General features: G+C 30.1%; 1 protein-coding gene across 1 annotated transcript in view; it reads left to right on the top strand.

The window, feature by feature from the left end:
• TECRL (trans-2,3-enoyl-CoA reductase like) overlaps positions 1-19004 on the top strand; it is a 93024-nt gene extending 74020 nt beyond the window's left edge. The window contains exons 7-12 of the mRNA XM_011360641.1: positions 324-396; positions 1137-1180; positions 8581-8638; positions 17364-17449; positions 17978-18023; positions 18868-19004. Coding sequence (XP_011358943.1) covers positions 324-396; positions 1137-1180; positions 8581-8638; positions 17364-17449; positions 17978-18023; positions 18868-18995 — 435 coding nt within the window. The 3' untranslated portion in view covers positions 18996-19004. The remainder of the gene's footprint in view (positions 1-323; positions 397-1136; positions 1181-8580; positions 8639-17363; positions 17450-17977; positions 18024-18867) is intronic.
• The last annotated feature ends 8182 nt before the right edge of the window (positions 19005-27186 follow it).

The following is a 27186-nucleotide window of genomic DNA, read 5'->3' as shown; positions in this document are numbered from 1 at the left end:
TAATAAATAGTTTATTATTTTATTACTTCATTCTTATTTCTTACTTGATAGACAAACCATTCTTAAAAAGTATTTCTAAAATATACTGTTATACATGCCATATATTTTAAATATTTATTTATATTAATAAGAGTTGAGCAAAGGAATGCATTTCTTGAATGATATTAAACAAGTAGTTTTAAAATGCTAATATATTGGGTGAAGAAGCATTGAATTTATCTAGCTTAGAAAATTTATGCTACATTTTGCATGTCGAACTATGTGTGTGTGGTTTACAATTATGTGATATATATTACCTAACTTTTATTTTGTGTTATTTGTAGGGCTGTGCCTTTTATTGGGGATTCACTTCTTGGATTGCCTACTACATTAATCACCCATGCTATACACCACCATGTATGTAGAATTTCTTCTTAACTAATCCCATATTAAGTTGCATGTATACCTACTAACATTAACTAGAAAAAAAGAAATGGTTAATACAGATGATGAACTTATCAAATAATTCTATATTTTAGTATTTTTGTATATTCCAACTTTTCTACTATGAGCAAGGTGACCTTAGGACGCTGTATTAAATTCCATTTTATCCATTACTCTTTATACGATTTGAGAATTTATGTAACCTATATTTTTATTTATTTTGAGGTGAGAAGAATAATACTTGCTTCATATGTTTGTTTTTATATAAATATAAATATAAAATACTTAAAATATTGCCTATTACAAACCAGTACAAAAATAAAAAATATCATTAGTATTTTTCTTTTTAATGTTAAACATTAAAAAATCAGAGATATTATTGGATGCCATTATATGTTAAGCCATACTACTTAGGTGCTTTGAAAGTGCAAACAAGATTAAATCTGACTTCAAAGAGTTTAATAATACAAATTAAAAATAGATTCCATTTGTATTCTAAATATCATAGGTTTTTAAAAGTAAAGTATATGTGGAAGGCAAAAATATTTACATATTTTTAGATTGCAAAAGTATCATCCAAAAAGGCCAATTACATATGACATATTACTTTTGATTAGAAGATAGTGATATCCGATAAACCTTGCCTGAATTCTGTGTATAGTGTGACAATCCAAAATATGAGTATTCACATAACATCTTTTCCCCCTTTCTAGCATTTGGAAACAGGCAAGTCACAATATCTGCTATAAATTTTCTGGTATGTATTATTTGTAATGTTTGCTATTCATGCTCTAATTGTGGTATTGTTAAAAATGCAAAACAGATTTTATTTGAGGATTTGCCATCTATCTGTTTGCCATAATATCTGTTTTTACATTGATAATATACATAATGATATTAATTGAAGTAAATCAAATAACTTCCCATAATCGAGTCATAGCTCTCTAAATCTTTTAACTAAAATTTTCTACTCAACTATGAAGAATGATCAGAATTATTTTAAATATAGTAAAATTAAAAAAATAAAATTTTTTCCAATTTTAAATTTATTTTCAATATCATGTGGTCTTTTCTATTTGGTCTTTATTTAGATGTTTCATATTGATATCTGATTGTTTCATTCTTCTCCTCCTTATGATTTCATCTGCTACTACTTTTTTTGCAATTTGTTTATTATTACTTATTCTTGTGTAAGTATTTACACAGTTTCTATTTTATATAATACTCTTGATTTCTTCCCTTTTGTCAAATGTTGTATGGCTATGAACTCATGGCTCTAGAATAAAGGGTTTTTTTTTTTTTTAAGTTGTAGCTTTTTAAACATTATATCATAATATTTTTCTTAAAAAGTGAAAAAAGGCTACAAATGATATTCTACTAGTTTTTAATACACATTTTCTTCTAAAGACTTTTAAAAATTCTGCCTCCTTAAGATACTAATGCTTCTTTATGACACATGTCTTTATCAATCGATGCTATTTTATACATCTACCATGGTGAAATTCATAATAACAATAATTAAAAAATTAGGTAAATAGTAAAATTTTATTACAGCTGCTGTTTTGCAAAGGCCAAGAAGCCAAATTACACAAATACTGATAAATAGCAGCATAGACTATGTCCAGTACAGATGTATTAAGTAAATGCGACAACTTTAATTCCACATTTCTGAGTACATAATATTGTCTGTTACAATCATAAACTTAAATTAAGACAAAAAAAAAAAAAAACCTGTGCTTTTAATTATAGATTGTATTGAGTATACGGGAAAACCTTATTTAATAGTAAAAATTTTGAATGTAATTGATTTCCATCACAAGTAGAAATTTGAAAATGAGACAGATGGACCAGTGTGACTCTTAAAATTGGAAATTGTGATCAATTAAAAACATCTGTTAACCCTGTAATTTCTTAATAATGATCAATGTAGATAAGACACAATTTTCATAAATAAAATATGATATTAAGGTATGTTTTAGGAATTGATTTTAATTCTAATACAAGATTATCATATCATTGTGAATGTAATTGTATAATGTAAAATTCAACTAGAAATGTCTAATTGCAAATGCTAGTTTTCTGCTAACAAAATGTTATGTTCACAAAATTTCCTGTTCTTCATTTATTGATTTATGTACTCTTAACATAAGAAAAAAAATGGTTTCTTTCATTTAAAGTTGATTTTACTCAGCAATTACTGAAGGAAAAATAAATAAATAAAACAGAGGCTTAAGAGAATGGTAAAGACAGCGCTATGCCAGGAGCTATAAAGGCGTGAGGTTTTCATTCTAATCAGGGTGTGGGATGAAGAATGAGTCAAAGAGCTTCCCAGAGAACGTGCATATACAGTAGGCCTCAAAGAATGCACTGGTTTGTTCTCCCATAATGAAAATACCTTTATTTAATTTTTCCATTAGAAAAATAATATATAGAAATGCCAAGAAATATTAAATAATGCAAAATTCCATTCCTAGAGGAAATCATAGTTAACAATTCAGTCAGCATCTTTCATATACATATATATCTATCTACATATATATAGTGTGGAAACCAAATTGTGTTGAAAGTCAGAAAGATTTTACACAAAAGAAGAGGTGATAAAATACTTCTCAGAATACAGTGTAAACACAGCAAAACTCAAAAGATTTTTTACAAGGTATTATCACTTAACTTTCTAATACATTAGGTATGCATCATAAAGTGTCTTTTTTCTGCTTACAATATATTTTGTTTAGTGTATTAGGAAACTCAGAATAGCAATAGAAAGAAAACAGAGGGAACAGAAGAGAGAATTATAATTGTGTGTGTGTGTGTGTGTGTGTGTGTGTGTGTGTGTATAATTTCATATAAATGTGGACCATAAAATAAAACCAACTTTAGAAAACCTTCTTAAATGATAAAATATAGAGTATTAAATAACACAATTGCCCTTGTGTTTTCTTATCACTTCTAAGTGATAGGTGCTTTGAGGAGGCAAATATGTTTGGAGTAATTTGGCACAATTTTGTTGTACAAAGGGCATTTAATCTAACCACCAGACTCAATGGGTCCGAGTTTCTCTAACTTGAATGAAGTGGTAACTAAATATTTCAAACTCAGATTTGAGTGTTTTGGTGAAACACATAAAATGCACTCAGCTGAGACTCTAACCAAAGCATTCTGGTTCCCCACCCCCCTCCCCTTAATTTATGATTAGTACTTTGCTAGGTTTTAAACTAAAAAAAAGAAAGCTACACAAAAACCACCACTTCATGAAGCACCTCTGCCTTCCATTAAGGAACATAAAGTTGGAAGGAGTATCATTCCCATTTTCACAATTTTTGACTAATCTCAAAAAAAAAAAAAAAAGTTGGTTAACTTCTGTTGTTATGTAGAGCCAGATTATCACCTGGTAGGAAGATGATATATTAGAACCGTGTTAAATATGATTATAGTTAATTTTTCATTACTAATGTGTGAATCATCCAATTGACTAATCATTAGCAATTAAAATTCTTCTGCTTCCTCTGTTTTCTTTCTATTGATATTCTGAGTTTCCTAATATACTAAACAATATATATTGTAAGCAAAAACACACACTTTACAATGCATACCTAATGTATTACAAGTTAGGTAATAGTGTGTTGTGGAAAATCTTTGAGTTTTGCCATGTTTATGCTATATTGATTCTGACAAGTATTTTATTACCTCTCCTTTCGTGTAAAGTCTTTCTGATTTTCAACACAACTTGGTTTTTTCAAATATGTTCTAGTATCACAAAGTTTATAAGGAAAAAAAACAAAGAAGTATAACCAAATATTGATAAAGACATCAGAATGTCTTTCCTTACAACTTTTAGATATAACTTTGCCTTTCTGCTATAAATATTGTGAAGACACACTATAATCCAGCCTCTTCATATTTCTATGACCCCTCTTCATCCTCTGACCCCAACTCTTCCAACAAAGCAACAAATAAAAATACCAAAATCATAATTGCAAAACAAAATATATTTTGTAATTTTTAATATTTTATTATTTTGAAAAGATAATTTTGTTTCCCTTATCCACTTTTCTTCTCAACTTTATATTTACTCTCTAGAAGCAATTATGGTTTTTGCTAAACTATGTATATTGAAAATTTCACGAGAAAAATGATTTTTTTTCTTGTCTTTCTTACTGTCTTCTCAATAATGTAGGAAATGGGAGGAAAAGACAATAATATATATTTGCAAAGGACTGAAAATAACTCTTCTCCCTGGTTTTAACTCTGTGTTTTCAGTCTCAACATTAGTTATCCACTCATTTAGATCAAGTTTTTTATTAAAATGCAAATATTCTTAGAGAAGTAATAAACGCTCATCAAGTAGTCACAACTTTTCTTGTAACATTTAGCTGAGAAGGACCTTGGGCATAGAACAGGTAAATGAAATTAAAATAATGATGAGATACCAATGTATATCTATCAGAATGCCAAATCCAGAACACTGACAACATCAAATGCTGGAGAGAATGTGGAGCAGTAGGAACTCTGGTTTATTGCTAGTGGAAATGCACAATGGAATAGCCAGTTTAAAAGAAGTTTGCCAATTTCTTGCAAAACTAAATACATTCTTATTATATGATGCAGTAATCACACTCCTTGATTTTTACCCAAAGGAGTTAAAAACATGTCTACACAAAACCTTGCACATGGATATTTATAGCAACCTTATTCATAACTGTTAAATCTTGGAAACAACCAAGATGCCCTTGTAGGTGAATGAGTAAATAATCTACATTACAACTTGACAGTTGAATAACATTAAATGATAAAGAGAAATGAGCTATCAGTCCATGAAAACACATAGAAGAACCTTAAATGTATATTAATAAGTAAAATGGATCAATGTGAAAAAGGCTACATCCTGTATAATTCCAAATATATCACATTCTGGAAAAGGCAGAACTGTGGAGACAGTAAAAAATATCAGTGATTGCCAAGAGTTGGAGGGAGAAAGATGAACAAGAAGCACTCTGGTAGGGCATACTGATAATGGGAGAGGCTGTGCAGGTATGGTGGCAGGGAGTATGTTGGAAATCTCTCTACCTTTCCATCAATTTTGCTGTAAACTTTAAACTGATCTAAAAAATTAAGTCTTAATGAAAAAATGTATTTTTAAACCTTTAGTTAACATACTGAACATGTTTCTTCTGAAACACAATGCATGTTATCATTATTTTAATAGAAATGCATATAAATGAGTTTTATAATAAATGAGTAGACATTAAGAATTAGAATAAAGTTCTATAATTTTAGGAGCATAGTCATGAATCATAAGTTATAAGATTTCTGAATGTTGAGATAGTATAATATTGGCTTAAATGATCAACTAGTGTACCATTCTTTGTGAATATGTCTTATCCCTTAAGATAGAACATAACTTCCTAATACCCAGAATAGCTGATACAAGTAAAACCTTCTGTATTCATGTCTTTGGCCAGGATTTTCCTTATTCTTGAAATATTGATTCGGGTGAAATAAATGAAACAAAAGTTATAATAACTATTATTATCATTATAAATAGAAAAAAAATAAAAATAACTGAAACTCAAAACAAACCAGATGACAACTTTTAGAAATATTTTAGCTGATTATATAGTATTTAAAATAAATTAATAAAATGATTATCATATTGCTCAAATAATAAAATTATAAAATATTAGCTCTGCCAATAATTAATAATAATACATATAAAACTGTGAGAGGACCAGATATATAGAGGAATATAATAGATATTTCTCATTCTTATCAATATGTTATGAGATTATAGAATAAAGATTACTTGTTTTAGCTGTGAAAATCAAAAAAGACTTCACTAAGACAGAATGGCAGAGCCTGACTAGTTGATAGCTACAAATTCTATATTAGGGTGTTTGGATTTTGTTCTATGAAAACTTCATTTTCATTTATTTAAAGTAGAGTAAGCTTAATTTGATGAAGTTTGGAAGAAAGAAAATTATATAAATTATATAAAAGTGGATATCTGCAATAACCCTCCCTCTAACTCCTTATTTTGGTTATTGGTCATTGGCATCTTTGTCACAATAGCAACATACTATAGGCATAGTACCTAGTAATAAACAATAAACATCTTTAATGCAAAAATTTTATGTATTCTTATCCAATCATATCTTTTAATCTGTGTATACTGGGATTTAATGGAAGATATTTTCAGAAAAGAAGTTGTAGAACACAATGTGATATATGACACATCACTTCTAATATATTAACTAAAGTCTTTTGTGAACTATTAATTTGACATCTCCACACTCTATATTGTTAAATATTTAGTAGTACTGAAAAAATAAATGTAAATGTCAGAGACGGCATAGAGAATGCTGAAAAAAGTAAAAATATTTTTATTAACTTTCTAAATCAAAACATTCAAGAAAACAGTGCTATTCACATGTAAACTTTGTGATTCAATTATATTATCTGACAATTTCATATTTCATGTTTATCCATATAATGATTACTCTGAAGAATACAGAATGGATTACTGAATCATAAACACCCTGTTATTATTATTCAAAAAAATGCTAATGTGAAGCAACAAGTAGTCAAATTACTCAACAGATTATTTGAAAAAGCACGTGAACATTATTAATTTACTTTAAGCCACACCTATGTATCAAAATGTAAAGTCTATTTGATTTTAATCATTTATCATTCTAAAGTTTATTCTCATTTAAAAACATACCTAGCAATTAAAAAATTTTTAATTGTGATAGAAAACAAATAACATAAAATTTACCATCTTACAATTTTTATTCTACAGTTTGTAGTATCAAGGACATTCAAAGCCTAGTGGCTTTTTAAATCTAAACCATCTTGTTCTTGATAAATAAAGCAGTTTTGTAATTAAGTGGTTTGTAGTGTTCACAATGTGTGAGATAGAAATTTAGAGAAGTGAGATTTATGTAGAGTAGTTTTCTGGAGATTTTATTGATTACACTGTTAACAAAAATTATAATAATTTAATTGAGAAATTAATGACAGTACTTGATTTTATTTATCATTATAAAATACTTATGAGACAGGAATTAATATTTACATTTAGGTGAAAAAATGGAATTTCAAATATCTAAATTACTTAATTTCTAACAAAGAGAAAGTGAAAGATTCAGGATTAGAACACGAGTCCATCCAACCAAAAGAGGGAACTTTAACCATATCTGTATATAAATAATTTCTTCTACAATTATAGAAATATTGTTATATGTGAAGAAGTGCATTCAAAAATTGCTGAAATAAAAAGAACAAAATCAGATGTATTTTAAGAGATCGATAGCATTAAAGGCACTGAGTTAAAACGGCACTGAATTTATGGGATATATTATGGTTAAAAATTGAACAACTCTAAACAAAGATTTTGGATAACATAACTTGTTATTAATAACACTGTCTTTATATGTCAAATGCATACTTTGTGTTAATTAGAATAATGTATATGTGGCAGACAAAGAAAAGGGTCTTATCTTCCAAAATTATATGTTGCAAATTGGGAGCATTAGCCTCAGGAGGTGTTGGTAAGGCTGGAGCTTCTTAGCGGGTCATAGCAGCCTATTAACAGGGACAACTAGTAGCGTATACATTAACAAGGGGTCAGGTGACAGACAAGCAGCAAATGTCTTTGTGGGATAGTAATATTTAAAATTGATTTTCTAAATTGAGCTGAAACTGGCTAGGAATCAAACTACCAACCTTACAGTAGAGGGGGTGCTTCTGCGTCAATACATTTAGAATATGTAAATCTATGTAAGCTTATGCCAAGTTTATTTTTAGCATCGTGACTTACCTCTTTATGACATAAAAATTTACCCACTATAACAAGTACAAAGCAGATAATGAGCACAACCTGTCTAATCAGTCAATTTGAACCCAGTTATTAAATGGGGTCAAGAATATCTTCAGAATTTCTAACTCAATGTGACTCATTATTCTGATTCTATATATACCCACAAACAACTTCTTTTATTGTGATAATATCAAATTTCCTCTCCTTACAATTATAGTAATAATATTTCTATTGAATCTTAAGGATTAATATATTACAGGGATATTTATATATCTACAGAATACATTTTTAAAGAGATACGGGTACATCATACTAAAAATATATAAAATGTTTTTCAGATCTGTGAAGCTGGAAATCATTTCATCAATGTAGTGTTGGCTCATCCCAATCACACAGGTAAGTCCCTTTTATTTTTGATCTTCTTTAGAGTAGATTATGTTATTATTTGTAAAAGTCTTAAAATCAACAATTTTTAAAAAGGGAAATAGCAATAATTGGAAACATTTAAGATAGTATGCACCAATCTATCTTTTAATACCTAAATTTTCCAAATATTTGAACAAAATCATATTTCCTAATAGTGGTTTTTCTAAAATGAAGTGTGCGTGTGCACATCCACACTCCTCCCACGCACTCTCCCCAAACAACAATCTTACTTAAAAATGTAAAAAATCAAACACATGATTGAGGCATAAAGCAGTATGAGATCCACTGAATATTCAGATTACTTAGATTTTACTTAGGTTAGGGCTCAAACTTGATCTAATTTGCATGATGGTTGATATAAGCAATGCTGGGAGAGCACTTGAAATTTGATAGTTAGCTAAAAATAGTTGAAAACATTTAGAGTTTATATCACTTAAAGGTATTTTGGTGATTCTTTCCATTCAGGTTCAATTATAGGCAAAAATTTAGAACTGTTTATTGTACACAATACATAATTTAATTGTACATTTCAAAAAGTAATAGTCAACACTTGGACTTCATGTTATTAACTCAGCTGAAAATATAAAGGCATATGTGTCTTTTCAAGTGTGTTTTAATGTCTACCTGAATTTCTTAACATTATATTTTTGCTTTGCAAATTTCTGGCAGGCTGGTGAGGTATATGAACCACTTTTCAGAAATATTTTTCTATATAATAAAATATATAGAATTACAAATGAAATTTATTACAGTAGAATGTTTTCAAACATGAAAAATGCTTAATATAATAATGTTTCTTACTATAACATTAAATAATATTCTGATAACTACTTAACTTTTTGAGTATCAATGACCATAAGTTATATAATTATATATATGGGTATTTAAAACTATATAATGCTAGATAGCCTGTCAGACATGAGCGACAGGGAAACAAAGGAATAGGGGCCCAGCTTAGATACCACCCAAAGAACACCCCAATGATAGCAGAATTCTGGGTATGCACATGCGCACTAGGCAAAGAGTTATATAGCAGCCAGATATCAATCAAAATGCCCTCACTTACCAATCACCTAGAAATGCCTTTGGAATCACCCATCATGGCCCAAATATAAGGCAGACATTATCACTTCTGGGTCATTTTTTTGCCCTTCTGGGCCCTTTTTGTGTCTCCTTTGTGTTGGTTACTGCACTGGGACCATGTACCTCCTTGGGGCATGCTTGGTCTTTCTCTATGTGTCTCCTTGGGGCATTGTCATTCTAAAATATACTTTTAATAAATCTTTCAAAATCTCAATGACCTGCGATTCTTCACTGTTTCACTTGAGGAAGAACAGAAGGAAAACGCTAACTACATGTCTGCACCTTCATTATCTCTCATCCTTCCTATATTAGTATCCCCTCTTTTGGAAGCAATGCCTTCTGATATAAAAACCTCTGGCTTCATTACTTTCAAATTATTTCATTTCAGTTCTCCATATTCAATGCCCTAATGTATTGACTCTCAAACATTTTTGCAGGGTAGATTTTCATGTTTTGATCATGAACTCTGGATATCTACACACTCAAAACATTCTTTTTCTTTACATAAAATCGTTATCTAACTATGAGTTCCTGTGTCAGCTCCAAATGGGTCTCTGCTGACCTTGGATTTTTATTTCCCCACTTACATATTAACTGAAGCTTTTATTAATATCTATCTCTTAGGTTTGCTTTAGGCATGAATTATGTATAGGTGGACCATTTAATATTGATTGTTAAACAGGATGTCACAAAATGTGTTCCCCAGAAGACATGGTTTGATATAGAATAAGTTTAAAAGGGCCTTATTACAAAGTATGAATAAAAAGGGAAGGAAAGAGAATTGTGCTCAATAGGAGAATGAGCTTTGATGCTGTCTTAATGATGGTCTCAGTCAATTCTATAGACAGACCTGAGGCTAAGATAACCCTGTAGAGTTTTCCAAAGTTGGAGTAGTTATAGGAAAGGTAAATTGTATTTGGATCTCACTGGGAAGGGCGAATGACCTAGAATAAGGCAGCTATCTTTAATCAAGGCCATCCTTTCAGAGGATCTGACCATTGAAAGCTTTCAGTTACCAGCACCTCCAGCAGTTATGGAAGAAATTCAGCATTCCTGATGGGGATTTTGGCAACGTATCACAGCATCCATCACAGTCCCCTCTTTTACTTCACAGATCTACTTCTTTGTATACTTCTTAAGAGCAACCCGACCAGGATATTAGTGGGCTTTTCTTTCCAGGGGAAATTTAAAAGAGACATGTTAGTGGGAAATTACACAGCCTTCACCACTGCATATGGTCTTGGTATAACTAATTTGCACCATTTTCCTCCCCCAGAAACTCCTAGATTCCTTTTACCTTCAACTGGCACATTTAACATCTCAGGGATTAGCTGTTAGCATAATGTAGACCCTCATCTTGAAGATCTGAGATTATGTCTCTACGTTCTTATCAGGACATAGATTTCCATGGGTCATCAGAATACCAAGAGGTGTGCAAGTATGACAGGCAAAATATACTCTCCTGATCCTACTGTATAACAGCAGATGTACCTCCTCTTTATGATTAAGGTTGATTACATTGCCAACGATAGTGCTTCTGTACTCGCAATACTAAGGTCTTCACGCTTTAAGATCCTTCTTTACAGATGAGGGATGTTCTTGTCATGGGTCACAGGAAGATCCCCATTCAACTATAAGATAAGGTTTATATTTGATTTAAAGGTATATCTTGTCTCTAAGTCAGCATCTTAGCTGTGCCTTCATCAGACCAGTCTCTCAATCCATCAGATTGGCAATTTCTTGATGATATTGGATTTCATATGAGAAGTTCCTATGGTTATGAACCCATTCTTGTACTTTCTCTTTGAAAGTGGATCCCTTGAACTAATAGGATGTTATGGAGGATACGTGTTAATTCATCAAATATTGTATTCACCTTCATATAATAGGAATGACTCAGGACCTAAAGGAAAGATAGGAAAAACCATTCCCAGAGAGTGTGTCATTTCTTGCACATATGAATTGCTACCCGCTTTCAGAATAGATGGGGTCCAATAAATTACCTAGTCCATCACTGTGAAGAATGGTGTCTTATTATGGTTTCACTGTTGGATACTTGGCAGCAGTAGTTGCTAGATCTACTCTGGTAAGTGGGAACCCAAGGCATGGAGCCCAAGCATAGCTTTCCCCCCTGCCACCATGCTCCACTCATGCATCCATTTACCAGCAACAGAGTAGTCCATTACAGATGTCGGCTGACATTACCTGGCTGAGTTATCTTTTCTACCTGTTGTTTATTGTTTCTTTCATCATACGTGCTCCCTGTTGGCTATTAACATGTGATATAAAGATCTTCACACTTCATGTCCACACTTATATTGACGGACATTCTTGTCTTGTTTTTTTCATATGACAATGCATGCAATTCAGTGTATATCGTAGCCTTGAATACTCTTTCAACTCTAGAAATTCTGTCCATTGGGAGAATCTCAACTCTTCACTTTTTAAGATGACCCCTGAATGTGACTATAATGCAGCTGCTATGCATTTTCAGCTTACACTCATGTACCGGACAACTCATCCCTGAACCAAACAAGCTCAGTCTCATCCTCATTTTTTCAGCTTGTCTTACAGTATACCTAAAGTGGCCATATGTGTGAGTTGAAAGGAACACATTAGTTTGACAATGGTGGATAATATTGTGTCCAGAATATCTGCCAATGCAGCTTGCTTGTACTCTATTGTCCTAACGTTTCACTCTGAATATACCACATTCATCTTGCAATGAATTATTGCTGGTCTCACTCAACCTATGACTCAGCTTATGATGTATTCTTAGGACCATATGGGCCAACGGTGTCCCTGGTGTGGGATCTTAATCTTTACTAGGATTCAATAGCATTCCAGGACTATTTTTTTCAAATAACTATAATTCTCCACTGCGAATGGCATGACCTTGCTCCAGAATACCAGGATTCAGCATTGTGATTATCTCATTGCTATAAGTCCCACACATTATTTTTTCCCACCATTAATAGATTTCATATAGAGAGTCTACCTGATTATAAAGCCCAAGTGCAGGATTGCTTGCACTAACACTTACTTGAGCCTGCTGCAATTTTCTGCCTTGAGCTCTACTAAACTACTGTTGCTTTTTGTGCTACATGGTGTATAGTTCAAAGCAGATTTCCCTGGTGAATAATATAGTACCTTTCTAATAGAAGAGGCCTACAGGCATTTTGTTTCCTTCTTAATGGTGGGAGGTACAAATTGTAATATATTTTCTCTGCTTTTGAAGGGGATGACTCACAATTATTTGACCTCTAAACATCTTACTGATGATAGGCTTCTAAAACTTTGTGGTGTTCATTTGTCTCCCCCTGCATACCTCCTGGGAACCACACATGTCTTAATAAGGTCTCCAACATTCTAGTCACTTCTTACTCATCCAGCAAGAGTGGATTTTCAGTGAGATGTCTAACTCGTATGGGTCACCTTAAGCTATTCTATGACAGAAGGTGGGAATATTAATATCATCTTAGAAAAAGATTGAAAATGTATACTATTGTCCATTTTTTTAAAAGTAAACTATTCGGATCCCCTTTTCTACTAGAGATGGGGAAAAAAAAAAAAAACAACAACTAACCAACCAAACAAAACAACAACAACAACAAAAATATTTGTCAACTCAGTGGCATATCTATAAACACAAGACAAGGTTAATCTGCTTTAGCAAATACACCTTATCTGGTATTCAATTGCGAAGGTGGATAATGTTTGATTAATTTCACAGCACTCCACTGTCATCCTCTAAAATACATATTGCTTTTACAGGCCTAGAAAAAGTAATTAAATGGTTATATAATGGAGAATATCACCCAAGTATACTTTATATCTTAAATATGGCACTAATCTCCTGCTGGCATACAACATTTTTTTTTATATTTACATAAAAATGGGAGCAATTTCAGAGGCTTCCACTTGGTTTTACTCACTGCAATAGCTCATGCCCCAAAGGCCAAGAAATCAGTGTGAGGGCCGTGCAAATTACAAAGTATGTGTGCTCCAAATATTCATTCAGTGTCTGGGGAAATGATCACTTTGATCTTGTGGACCCATTGTGCTAACAGCCCTGGAAATGGAGGGATATTCCATTTTCACTAGTGTACAGTTACCCAAACAAATGAACATAGATCATTTAGTGAAGTTATTTCAGTGATGTAATGTGAGAATCATTATTATGTATACTTGTTCTGATGTTGCAGGGTCTTTCTTCCTGAGGTCCTAGACTGTTTGTCTATTAGAGTTTAGTGTCTTACAACTGGTTCAAGTCCAAGAACTGGGAAAAGAATATTGATTTTTATATTGAACTAGCTGTCTCAAGTCTTTTGGACTATTCTAAATTATTTTGTTTGTCTAAATACAGAAATAGCTTTGTCTAGTATCCATCTATCTAGCCTCCAGGAACATTGTGCTCTTTTAACTAGCCATAACTTTTTGTGGATCAAGCCTCTTCTGAACTTATCACTCATTCTGGAACTAGAACTGCTTTGACTTGGGAATGATGGGATCCTTTAAATCCTTTAAACTAGTCGTCTCAGTTCTAAGATGACATCATTTTCAGTCAGCCTGGAACTATAGCAAGCCAATGCTAATCTTAGTGATGGTGGTGCCTTTTCATTAACACATTCCTTATAGCTTTGGGAAATAGTGTATCATCAAGGTCCTTCCACAGAACATGAGAAAGATTATGGGGATATGGAACATGGGAAAAAATTCTCCTCCCATGAAAAGGGAACTTTCCTTTTCAGCCTTATTTAGACTATCTACTCTAGAATCTCCACTATTCTAAGTCAAATACCTTCTTTCTCTGCCTGCCATGGGAATTATAACATTTCTTCCTCACTTACTGTGGGCTATTGCTTTGTTCATGCTTCCAGGTGCATGTTAGTGTGCTTGTACCACCTTAGCAGGGCATTAAATCCTATACCCCAGGATAATGCTCCGACAGCACAAACCTACCCTTATCCAATTTTATTTTTTTTGCCCCTCTTATCAAACACCCTCAGAATCCAGTCACATGTGTATTCTAATAATTCGCTGGTTCATGCTGCCTGGGTCCTAAAACTCCATTGGGACACAATTCTTTTTTTTTTCTTATGAGGCCCAGAATAACCTCAGGTAGGTTATAGTATGACACAATCCTTGCTATAGCATAGAAGTTAAAAGGGGAAATGAGGAAGACCTAGGGGGAATTTTCTTGCAATATAGTGGCCTCTGTATTACCTTTAAGCAAGGGGGTATGCAAACTTTTAATAGGGAGGAGTAAGCCCCTTCTATAGGCTCAAAGAGTTAACAAAAATCTATATATTCCAAGATTTTGTGGACAATGACCTTGGCTTAGAGGATCTACTTTGGATTAGCCTTATATATTCTTTGGAGCTTGACTACTCTTGCAAATATTTCCTGGGCCTGGTTGTCAGCTTTTTCTGTCTATTTCTCTCATTACAAAAGATTACAACCTCTTTGATTGCTACCGAAGAGATTCTCTAGTTTTCACAGTTGCCTTAAATGTCAATTATCAGTTTCAGTTTTAGATACCTTTGTCAAGAATGTTGATAGTAATCATCACTTAATTCCATTGGACCAAATAAAGCATTCCCCCCACCACTATAACATACCAGTTCACCACTGGTAAACAGTTTTACACTTGCACAGCTACCTTGTACCGGCAGCTATCTGTTCTGCACCTATCATCAATAATGGGGTACTCATTGCAAGCTCTTCCATAGGTCATTCATTTCTAAAATGTTATTCCAATGTCTGCTTTGGGGGCCACTCCTGGTGCCGATTACTGTAGGTTTAATATTCTGGGATGAAGATGATGAGATGGAGATTATCATTCCAGAGGTTTGTAAGGAAGTGATTTTATTTTATAAGTGGGAAGAAATAAATGTTCGGGCAGGAAATTGAAAGCAATATAGTACCAATATAGAGAGTCTCAGATGAATGTATGGAACATTATAAAGCTGGTACGAAATATCAATATTTTCTGAATTGAGACATCAATTTGCCAAATTGATCAAATACTGGATTAAGACTATACCAAAAAGTGAGCGTGACCTTGGGTGAGTATGCTCCTTTCAGCCAGGCAAGAGTCATAGGTGGTGCCAAGAGTTGAAGATTCTCTGTCAGCAATATTCTCTGCAGTCATGGAATAAACTCGTTATGCCTGAAGAATTTAAGTTATGCGACATTGCAATGTAAAAAGTCTTCAGACTTTTATTTAATAGAAGCTCTATTATAAATAGTAAGTATAGATTGAAAAAACATATCATGGGAATGTAAATATAAATTGGTAATACTTAAATTTACCTGTTACTACAATTAACAGCACCTATGTACACTTGAGACAATATCTATATAAATATGTTTTTGTCTGTGTCACAAGACACATTGGTTTTTTAATCTACACATTACATCTGGAAGAAATATGTATTTGTGGATCCCTGATCATCCACTATGTTCAGGGCTGGAACAGTCATAAAGTAGAGGGTTTAATCTAGATTATCTGTATGCATCTTCCACCCTTGAAATTCAGTTACTATAACATTGATAGTTTCCTCAATTTTCTTTCTTTTATAGGCTGTATAGGCATTACATAAAGGTGTTTACATAAATATTACCAAGAAAATCTATAATATTAAATGGCAAACATATTTTTCCTTATCTTGAAATAAGCAGTACATGAAATCTGCCCAGAACCTAATATATTTTTTACTTTGATATTTCAACAATAGTCACAATTTTGAAAACAGTGACATTTCCTTATGACTTTAGAATTATAACTAGAAGAGATTAGTTTATATATTATCTAATTAAATCTTGCTATGGAGAATAAACAGTAATTTTATATTTTACATTTACTTTTACAAATGTCACAGCTCAAAGTTCAACTTGAAATCATTATAAATTTGTTATCTAAAATGTTTCTTGAAAAAGTTTGAAAGGCAAAAAGTAACTAACAAAAATCAAGTGACAATATGCTAAGTATAATGAGAGCTGTAAATAGCAATCCTGATTGCTGAATAGAAATAATTTATGTGGTATTTCTAAATATTAACTATACTGATATTTACTGATATCCCCTCATGAGAGATTTTCATACTTTTCTCCAGTAAGTTATATTCTTATAAAATTCCCTTCAAATTTTCACTAATTTAATAGAAAGGGAGTTTTGAGGTATTCAGTAATCTCAACCTAAATTATCTTTTTTGACACTAAAGGAGCATAGAAAGAGGTGTGCAATTGTTAAAATACATATATTAATCTCAGCATGAAATACTGCTGCAAATATTATGATATGCAAAGTAATATTTATACATTTTTTTCATTTAAATTCTTAAAGAATTGATTATCATGGTGTATTCTGTAATTTTACAACAACTTAGCTATAGCCACGGTCAGAAAATGACAGGCATTCTATTTGAGTCAAAAGATCAAATATTTAAAAATGATTCTCTTCTAAATAACTTGTGAAATAGGTTTCTATAAATATATGATGACATTTCATGTGGTATATAGTTGATCTAGGAAGTTTAAAATTATATAATAAATATATGGTTAAATTTGCAATATGTAGCATCACTGACATTTTACTCTTTTCTAAAAGGAATGAATGCCTGTTTTCCAAGTCCAAATTATAATCCCTTCACATGGATGTTTTTCCTAGTTTCATGTCCTAACTACACCTATGAGGTATGCTATCTATATAGGTAAATAAAATAGCTCTATTTGATAATATACTAAATGCATGCATTTATGTATTTATATGTATCATAGCTTAATAGATTATATATAAGTTTTAGCCATAGATAAAGCATAAAGAGAGATATAAATTATGATATAGACTTCAATTCAAGTTATAGGCATAGGAAATTGGAACATTTCAAACACATTTTTTCTTAGAAAAAAGAATACTTATGTATATATTTATATTTAAATAAAAATTTACAATTTTCATATAAAATGTCTTGAGATGTTTTAGGATTTTATAGTTTACCATCATTTTTGAAACAATGTCTTCCATGTTCTCATGATACTGTTTTATAGGATTGTTTATAACTTTATCATATTTAACAATGAAATTATTATTTTAGGGAAATTTGTTTCCAGCTATAATTTGTCTACTGTGTTTTAAGCTTCCATTTATCCTTTTAATGGCACAGATTAACAAATTACAAGATTACCCATAGATATTTGTTAATTTATGTTTTAATCTAACAGATTGGATCATGGATTAGTTTTACAGTCATGACACAAACACTGCCAGGTAAGACCCAGGTTTATGGATAATTGAAGTAAGCGTATCATTAGAAGTGATTCCTGAGAACAAGTTGCTATAGTACTAAAGCATGGCAAGTGCAAAAGGTTTTTACACTTTTATTTTTTTTATTTTTTGGATTTTTAAGCAATTTTAAAATATAATGGAACATTATTTATCACGTACCTCTATGTAATCGTGGCCTAATCCAAGCTAGGAAATGTAGTTAAAAAGTAGTAGTGGTGATAATGAATTTCACTTAAAACTCTCTCTTGTGCATGTGCACAGACATATGAATGTACTGTGTCTTCGAGTGTCCATGAATGTCTGTGAAGGGAAGGTTGGGAGCATGAGAGTATCATTTTGAATGCTGGGCATTTTAACACATGCAAGGAAATTAAATTACAATGAACTCCATGTGTTAAAAAGGATATTATGTCCATTACATCCATTCTTTCTTCCACTGTACGAAAAATTTGAATCATAATTAATGTGGTTTGTCATATGTATTTGTGTGCATGTGTATAAAGGTATGTTAAATGCATATGAAAACTATTCCTGAAAATGCAAAGAGATAAAAAAAAAAAATCCTTGGGAGTATTTTGTGGCAACAGCATATAAAATATGTGATTTATTTTGATCTCTGCTATATACTTTCTATGTTTATTCAACCAACAAATATTGATTAAACATATGTTATTCTAGGCAGTGAATATGACTGAAAATTTACAGAAAGCTATGTAACACTTGAGAAATATTTTAAGTTGTGTATGATAATTTTTTTCTAATATAACTTGCTATATCCATCACAGAAACAAGAAAAAAAAAGATAATTATTTCTTTTTTCTTCTAGTTGGAATTTTTACACTTCTGATGAGTATCCAGATGTCTTTGTGGGCACAAAAGAAACATAAGATTTATCTGAAGAAATTTAATTCTTATATGCGTAGGAAATCAGCAATGATTCCATTCGTATTGTAAGAAAAAAATAAATGATCTCATCTCTCTCTCTCTATATATATGTATATATATATGTATATATATACATATATATATATATATACACATAAACTCAATAATTCGGACTTGGTCAAAGATGGTTGACTATTATAAATTCACATTTTAATTCATAAAGAATATTTTTACTGAGTAAAAATAAAAAATAGTAGAATCTAGCTAAATTTGGAATAATAAACTGGAGGCAAATGAAAAGTAGAAAAAGTAGATATACTTAATGGAAAATAGCATCAGTATATTTGCAACAGATTAATCCTTAAATAAGACTTTCTTACTTTATTAAATCTTATACACTATTCACTTAAGACAATTAAAATGTATGAATTCTAAAGTAAATATAGAATTCAATTTCTTGTGAAAATTCTACCTATATTAAAAATGAAATATTTGTAATTAGTCATGTAACTTATTCCTTTTTAATACAGATATTGTATGATATCACTCTGAAAGTATAACAATTAAAATATTTTCCAAGCATTATTTATTAAATTACTTGAAAATATATATAATGTGTATTTATATTTTTATATATCCTATTTATACATGATATATATTGGAATATATACATTTTAAATGGATTATATATGATGATGAAGAGAGAGTGCACTGGGGATTTTTGAGATTTAGAGTGAAAAGATTTTTTGCTTTAGTTTTACATTAAATTCCTACGTCCTCTCAAAGCCTGTGTGTGAGAGTGCGTATGTGAATACGTATGTATATTTTGATAAAGAAATGACTAAAATTACAAATTTCAAGTACACAGTTAAATATATAAAAGAAACTCTCACTTTCATCATTGTTAAATTAGGATTCTTTAGACTGGTTAATTTCTAAACGCTTTCCAATTCTCAAATATGTAGATGTAGATGTAGATAGATATAGATATATGCATAAGAAAATATCTTCATTAAAGCTCTTAGATTATATACATACTTGACAAAATATCCTTGGTGAAGGTAGGTCTATATGCATTCTGTGGGTGTTTATTATTAATGTATGTGGTTAATTATTCAAGAAATAACAAAAACAGCCCTTTAAAAGCATTGTTATCATTTCCCCCAAAATAGTTTTAAAATATCTCAGGGGAAGAAAACAACTAACTTTAACTCCTTAATATCCATTCAGCAAAATAGCATGGAATCATGCAAAAGTCTAAAGGAAGTACTAATACATTAAACCACATAAACCTAATTTTATCAATCTGTGATTAATATCCCTTTGTTGAAAGACAAAGAGTAGTTTCTGTTTTCTTAACTAGATTCTGACTGATGCCAACCCAGGAAGTTTACACTTCTATGCAGGACTAGTTGTTTGATGTATCAAGGACAAATGGGATACAAATTCTATTCCAAACAAAGGCTAGAAATAATCTGAAGCAGAGTGCAAAGATATAATCGCACATCTCAGCTTTTACCTCCAAATCCTTTAATGTAATGATTATTATGATACCTACCAAGCCATAGCTTTGCACTTTCCATTAAGTTTGCTGAGAAAGATAGTCAATAATTTAGATATTTAAATTTTATAAACATAATTAAGCATATTTGAGTCAATAAATTAACATCAGAATTTTTGTTACTAGATTTGTGATTACATTTAATATTAAAAAGAAACCTTAGAGTTTAATTGAATCTAATCATTATCCTAATAGCTATTTTTTTTTTTTTAATAATTGTCTGGAATAATATATTTTCTATCCCAAAATAAAAATTTGCAAACAATGTTTGTAAAATACATCATTATCTTTCACACATTTCTTATTAAAAGTAGCTGGAGAAGGAGAAAAAATATCAAAAGAAAAACAAAAGTCGAATCAGCTGCCATGCCACCTTATATTATCACAGCATACTGCCTCTTTCTTTTCCACCCCTTTCGTCATTTCTACCTCAAGCTACTACTTTTAAAGGTGTTTTTGGTTTGTTTGCAAGTGTTTTCTAAAAATTGTTTGGCTAAGTTCAAGTGAAAAATAGACCTGTAGTGCATTTTATCTTTTAGTAAATTTTTGTGAAAACAAAATTTATTCTCTGACTCATATGCAGACACACACACATAGCAATTTCAAGTAATATCATTTCTTAAAAGAGAATAAAAATATAGTAGCATCAAATAATTTTTAAATAAATAAAACATTCTCACTTTTAAAATGTGTATGTCCAATCTTACTTTTCTATAAAAGCATTATGCCCAATGTCTAAGCCTAATGAAATTATAAAATTCAACATTATAGTTTGAATAGCTTGTATCTTGACATTTAATCTTCTTCCAGTAATGAAACATATTTTCAAGCTATTTTAAGTTCAATTTTAAGTAACTAGTATTCAATACATGTTAAATTTTAGCCATTGATATATTTCAATTATAATATCTGTGCTTGTAAAATAAAATAAAATGACCAGTGAATCAATAATGAGAGTTCCTTCTATTTTTATTTTAATAAGAAAAAAAAGAAAACCCTGTGGTTGCTCCTGGATATTAGAGGTGATTATAGCAAATGTTACTTTATAAGTACAATTAAAGGCATTTATGTAGTTTTTGCATAATGATAATAATTAAAAACCATTTATTTTAAAGGCTGCTTAAAAGTTAATTTTCACCCAGGTGCATATTGAAGCCTATAATTAGCCTTCCTTCAGAGAAGGTTTAGTTGTGGAAATGTACAAAAGCATTTCCAGAGGCAGAAATTCCCTGCTAGAAAGGGACTTTGTTTTTTAACTGTAGTTTGATAATGCTGATTAAAACATGAAAGGAAAAAATGCTCAGAAATATTTTAAAAAATGAAACTCAGGCTATTATGTCTAATGAAATACGTTAGACAGAGAAATACAAAAAATAGTGTATAATTTCATTTATATGTGGAATCTAAAAAGTAAAACAAATTAACAAACAAAACAGAAACAGACTCATAGATACAGAGAACAATTTGCTCGTTGCCAGAGGCGAGGTGGGTGGGGAAAATTTGTGAAAAAGGTGAAGGGGAATAAGAAAAACAAAGTTCCAGTTATAAAATAAATAAGCTGTGGAATGTAATGTAGAGCACAGGGAATATAGTCATTAATACTGTAATAACTTTTTACAAAGACAAATTCTTACTAGACTTATTATGTTGATCATATCATAAAGTATATAAATGTCAAATCACTATGTTATACACCTAAAACTAATATAATATTGTATGTTAATTATACTTGAATAAAATTTTTTTTAAAAAATTTATAATCATTCCAGATTTATTTTCTTGAGAATACAAAAGACATATTTTCATATTATTTGACTCTTTGAGAAATGAAATCCTATAATATTTGTACCTGGAAAATTTTATTATTTATATCAAATATAAGAAATGTTCACACTAATCACAAAACAATTTCCTATCTATCCCATTGTTTTACTGGCCTGGAAATCAATGTTATTTCTTTGATAAATTTTTATTTACAATTCATTTTTTTTCTGTTAATAATATCCTATCTCTTATCCATTTAACAAATAGTTTATTTTCCAAAAGCTCTTTCATAATTTCTGGCAGAATCTCTAAAGTAGAGGGAATTGTTCAACAGAGAATATAATAGAGTATATAATCCCAATAAGAATTTTTTTAATCTAAGTACTTTTATTTTAGAAAGTTTATAGAATTTAAAAATAAGTCACTTAGAAATTATTATTTTAAAATATCTGACACTGGCTAAATTTATCTGTTTAGATATGAATTTTCTTATCTGTAAAATAAGGTGTTTGAGGTAATCTTTAATATTCTTTGCCTATATATTCTTAGAAAAAATTGCTGTAAATCAAAATAATTGTCAGTTCTCATTGCTCCTAAAATAACATATTTTAAAATTTATGTTTGAATTATATAACTAGTATTTAGTTTTATATAACATAATTTCCACTAATTTATTAAAATATTTATCAGTGTTTGGCATCTGAAATTTAGTGTTTGGGTCTAGCTCTCCTGAACAATGTAAACAAGGTTTCTTCTTTCTTGGAACTTTTTATTTGAGGTTGAAAATGAGAATGCAACAATTAAATAAGTGAGTGACAGAGTAATTTTAGAGTGTGACCAATTCAATAAGGAAATGAACTGTGTGCTATGACAGAGTAAATAGCAATGTGAGGGGTAAAATAAGGTACATGGTATAATCATGGATTTCATCCCTAAGGGGATGAACTTTCAGATGACATGTGTAGAGTATTTAGCCAGGTGAAAGGTTGCAGTTAGAACATTGTAGACATATGTAATTGATGTATATAAGACTCTGAGACAAGAAAATTGTCGGTTCTTCCAACATGTATTTTCCATTTTGTATTGTTTGTATATATACTGATATATCACTGAGTATTTAATTTACATTTTCCTGATGGCTAATGAAGTGGTTTAATAGTTATGTGGGTATTCTCTTTTTGTGAATTGTTGTTTGTCTTTTATCCAAAAAGATGTTGAGTTTTCTTCCTTATTGATATGTAAGAAATATTTATGTATTCAAGTTGTGAATTCCTTGTTTTATATCCATCTATCTACTCTCTAACTCTATCATCTACTTCATCTATTTCTCTAAGGATCTATCAAAATAGAAAATTATTCTGTTCTGTGAGTTGGTCTCCATGTCCCTTAAGGCATATTTTGATTAATAGTAATTATTAATATTAATATTGTCTACTTAATAGTTTCTCTTTTATAATTACTGTTTTTTGTGTCAAAATCGTCTTTACCTACTCTGTCACAAACATGTTCACCTATGTTTTCTACTAAGAATTTTAATATTTATCTTATATATTTAGATCTGCAATCTATCTGAAATTTATGTTTATAAGTACAGAGGAATATAAAAGCCAAGATATATTTGTTATTGTATAGATAGCCAATGTCCTAGACTATTTATAGAGAAAAATATTGTCCATTGCACTAGACAGCATCATAAATCAGATGACTGTATATGTGGGATTCTATTTTAGGGATTTACAATTCCATTCTATTGGTCAGACTTTTGTTGGTATTTTTTGTTTGTTTATTTTGGTTTGGATTTAACCTTGCACTGATTCTCCTTTGTCTTAATTTAGTAATGTTTCTTGGTAGAACTCATACTTCTACTTTATTTTCGTTTACCTTCAAGATTGCTTTAGTTACATTTGGGCCATTGTATTTTTATTGAAATTTTAGATTTTGTAAGTTAAAAAACAAATGTCTTGGAGTTTAAATGAGAATTATAGTGAATCTAAAGATTAATTAAAGAAGATCTTTAATCTTTGATCTTTGCAATATTGGGTCTTATAATGAACAATCTTTCCATTTACTTAGACTTTTTCTTTTATCAATATAGTTGTTTAGATTTCCATGTTGAAGGTCTTCACATATTTTATTAGACTTATTTTAACATATTTTTATCATATTTTAAATTATACCATTTAGTTTCTTTTCGGTCTTCTGCTTGTCAGAAATTTTTAAAAAAATTTTATTAACTTAAATAACTTTCTATATTTATTTTTCATATAGTTTTCTGAAGGTTATTTTGGATTTTCTAGGCATATTATTGTGTAATGTGCAAATTATTCATATTTTTTCATTTTCAGTGATTATATGTATGTACATATGTATATATATGTGGATATAGATATACATTATTACTACAATATTTATAAAATAATGAGAGAACATTCTTTCTCATCTTATTTCAGAGAAAAGTTTTCATCAATTATAATGTTTCTCTTAGGTTTTTATAAATATCCTTGTCAGATTATGGAATAATTCTTCTATTCCTAGTTTCCTAGATTATTATGAAAAGGAGTATTGAATTTTCTCAAATGAATTCTCCATTTCTGTAATGGTCATATTTTTTTCTCTTCTTTTTTCTTTAGATTTTACTTGCTGTTCTTATTTCTAGCTTCCTCTGAACAGAGTTCAAATAATTGATTTTCAACATGTTTAATTTTATAAGAAATGTTCCACCATACCAAGCTTTTGATGTATCTCAAAAGATTTGCTATGTCAAGCATTCATTATTTTACATTTAATAAAAAATATATTACAATTTATTTATATTTCTTGTTTGACTCATGGATTATTTAAAAGTAAGTTTATAATTCCTAAGAATTTGGGTTTGTTTTATAGATATATTTTGTTTAATCTAGCTTAATTCCACGTGTTCAGAAAACATATTCTAAAGTTAAATTCCTTTTTCTTTTTTCTTTTTATTCTTTGTATTTTATGTTTGCAATTTGTTGAGACTTATGAACTAGCATGTGATCTAATTTGGTAAATTCTCTATGTGCTTTTAAAAAATGTGAATTTTATAATGTGTGGACATTTTATGCAAACTTACTATATTTTCATGAATTTTAGTTCTATGTGTATTTTAAAGTGTATAATACATTATTAATATGTATCATTACAAAATTAACATTGTCTTATTTGCGCATATTAGTGGACATTTGTATATGTTACTGAAAAAAGTTCAAATTTTAGTAGGAAATGCTATTGTTCTTATCATGCACCCAAATATCTCCAAAACTATCTCTTATGAAGTCTACATTTAGCTTTTCAACACATGGCTTTATTTGGGTAATATCTATGAGGCTCATTTTCTTTACCTATACAAGAGCACAGTAATTTATGCTTTAAACAATTATGGAGATCAAATAAGATAACATTTTAATTTTTTGTTGTATAGTTCAAATTATAATGCTAATCTTCGATGGTTTTATCAATAGAAATGAAAGGGGACACAAAGATCATTTGAAATATGACCCTTGTTTTGGATATGAAGAAAAGTTACACAGTAAGGCAGGACAATTTGGTTAGCACAATATAATAGATGAAATAGAAGAATTTTTGAAGTAACACCAAATAAGAAATGATTTGGACAGGGAAATTTATTAAAGACTTGTGTTAGCTATTCCAAATATCACCAGTGGAATAGAAAACCTTTCCCTAAATAACAATATGAACTTCAAAGTACAGAATAAAGTGAACAAGAGTCAAGAAATAAAATTTAAACAAAGAATATTGATGAGATTGTTTTTCTCTTCATTGACAACATAGTAGGCTTTACGTTTGGAGTTTGTCATTCAAATGTGTGAAGTGCTTTATCTTGAGTTTATTACTTTTAATGGAAGAATTGAAAAATTTACAATTCTTACAGGCAAGGGGATTAAAAATCCTAATCTCTCCCTAAAGTCTAAGAGAGACTTGCCAGCACAGAACTATGAAAGAACATAAACCTATTTAGATATTAATTCATATGTAAAAATTTGATTATCAAAATTTAAAGAAATATATTCATATGATTTTAGTTTGTCTTATTCATTTATTACAATGAGTCTAGGACATAAGTCACTTACTGTGCTAAATTCTACAACACGATTTATAACTGAAAATTAAATATTAGGGGTTTTTGTTTGTTTGTTTGTTTGTTTGTTTTTGTCATTTTGGGGCCCTACTGGGATGTCAGGAATTCAGTGATCTTGAGGCCAAGCAGCATACACACAATGGCCATTACAGCAATATTATCTTTCCTGAGCCGGGAACTTCTTAAAACATTCCCCGTATGACGTAAAAAGTAATCTGTCTTTCATGTGGAGGCTCACAGATTAAAACCAAAAATTAACTACGATTTCAATGTATAAAGATAAAAGTTTCTGCATGTGTGCTTGTGTGTGCTTGTGTGTGTGTGTAATGGGAACATATTCTTTTAGCATTTATAACTGATTTAGAGCTCTATACTAGAGAAGTATTATTATTTTACCATGAAAACCTATGGATTTTTTCTTTATCTCTAATTTCTAGATAGAAATACTTTTTGTTTTTTTAAATTTGGAATTAGCATCTTTGAAAAATATTTACCATATATATATGTATATATACATATAAAATTTAGAATTCATATAAATAATACAAAATAAGACGTAATCACAAATAAATTTTATTAATAAAAAACATGTTACAAGTAAAGTTCTTATAAAATTTAGACTCTAATATCAGGTATATAATAAATTTTTATACAAATAGGAAATTTTCAAAACATACCTAATTCTAATAATTTTAATCCAGGTGAATGTTATAGACTATTTGTGTCCCTCCAAAATCCATATGTTGAAATCCTAACTCCCAATGTGATAGTATCAGGAAGTGTGACCTTTGGGAGGTGATTAGATCATGGGGTGG

Source organism: Pteropus vampyrus, unplaced genomic scaffold (assembly GCF_000151845.1).
Source record: "Pteropus vampyrus isolate Shadow unplaced genomic scaffold, Pvam_2.0 Scaffold57, whole genome shotgun sequence".
Taxonomy (NCBI): Eukaryota; Metazoa; Chordata; class Mammalia; order Chiroptera; family Pteropodidae; genus Pteropus; species Pteropus vampyrus.
This window is presented reverse-complemented; position numbering and strand designations above follow the sequence as displayed.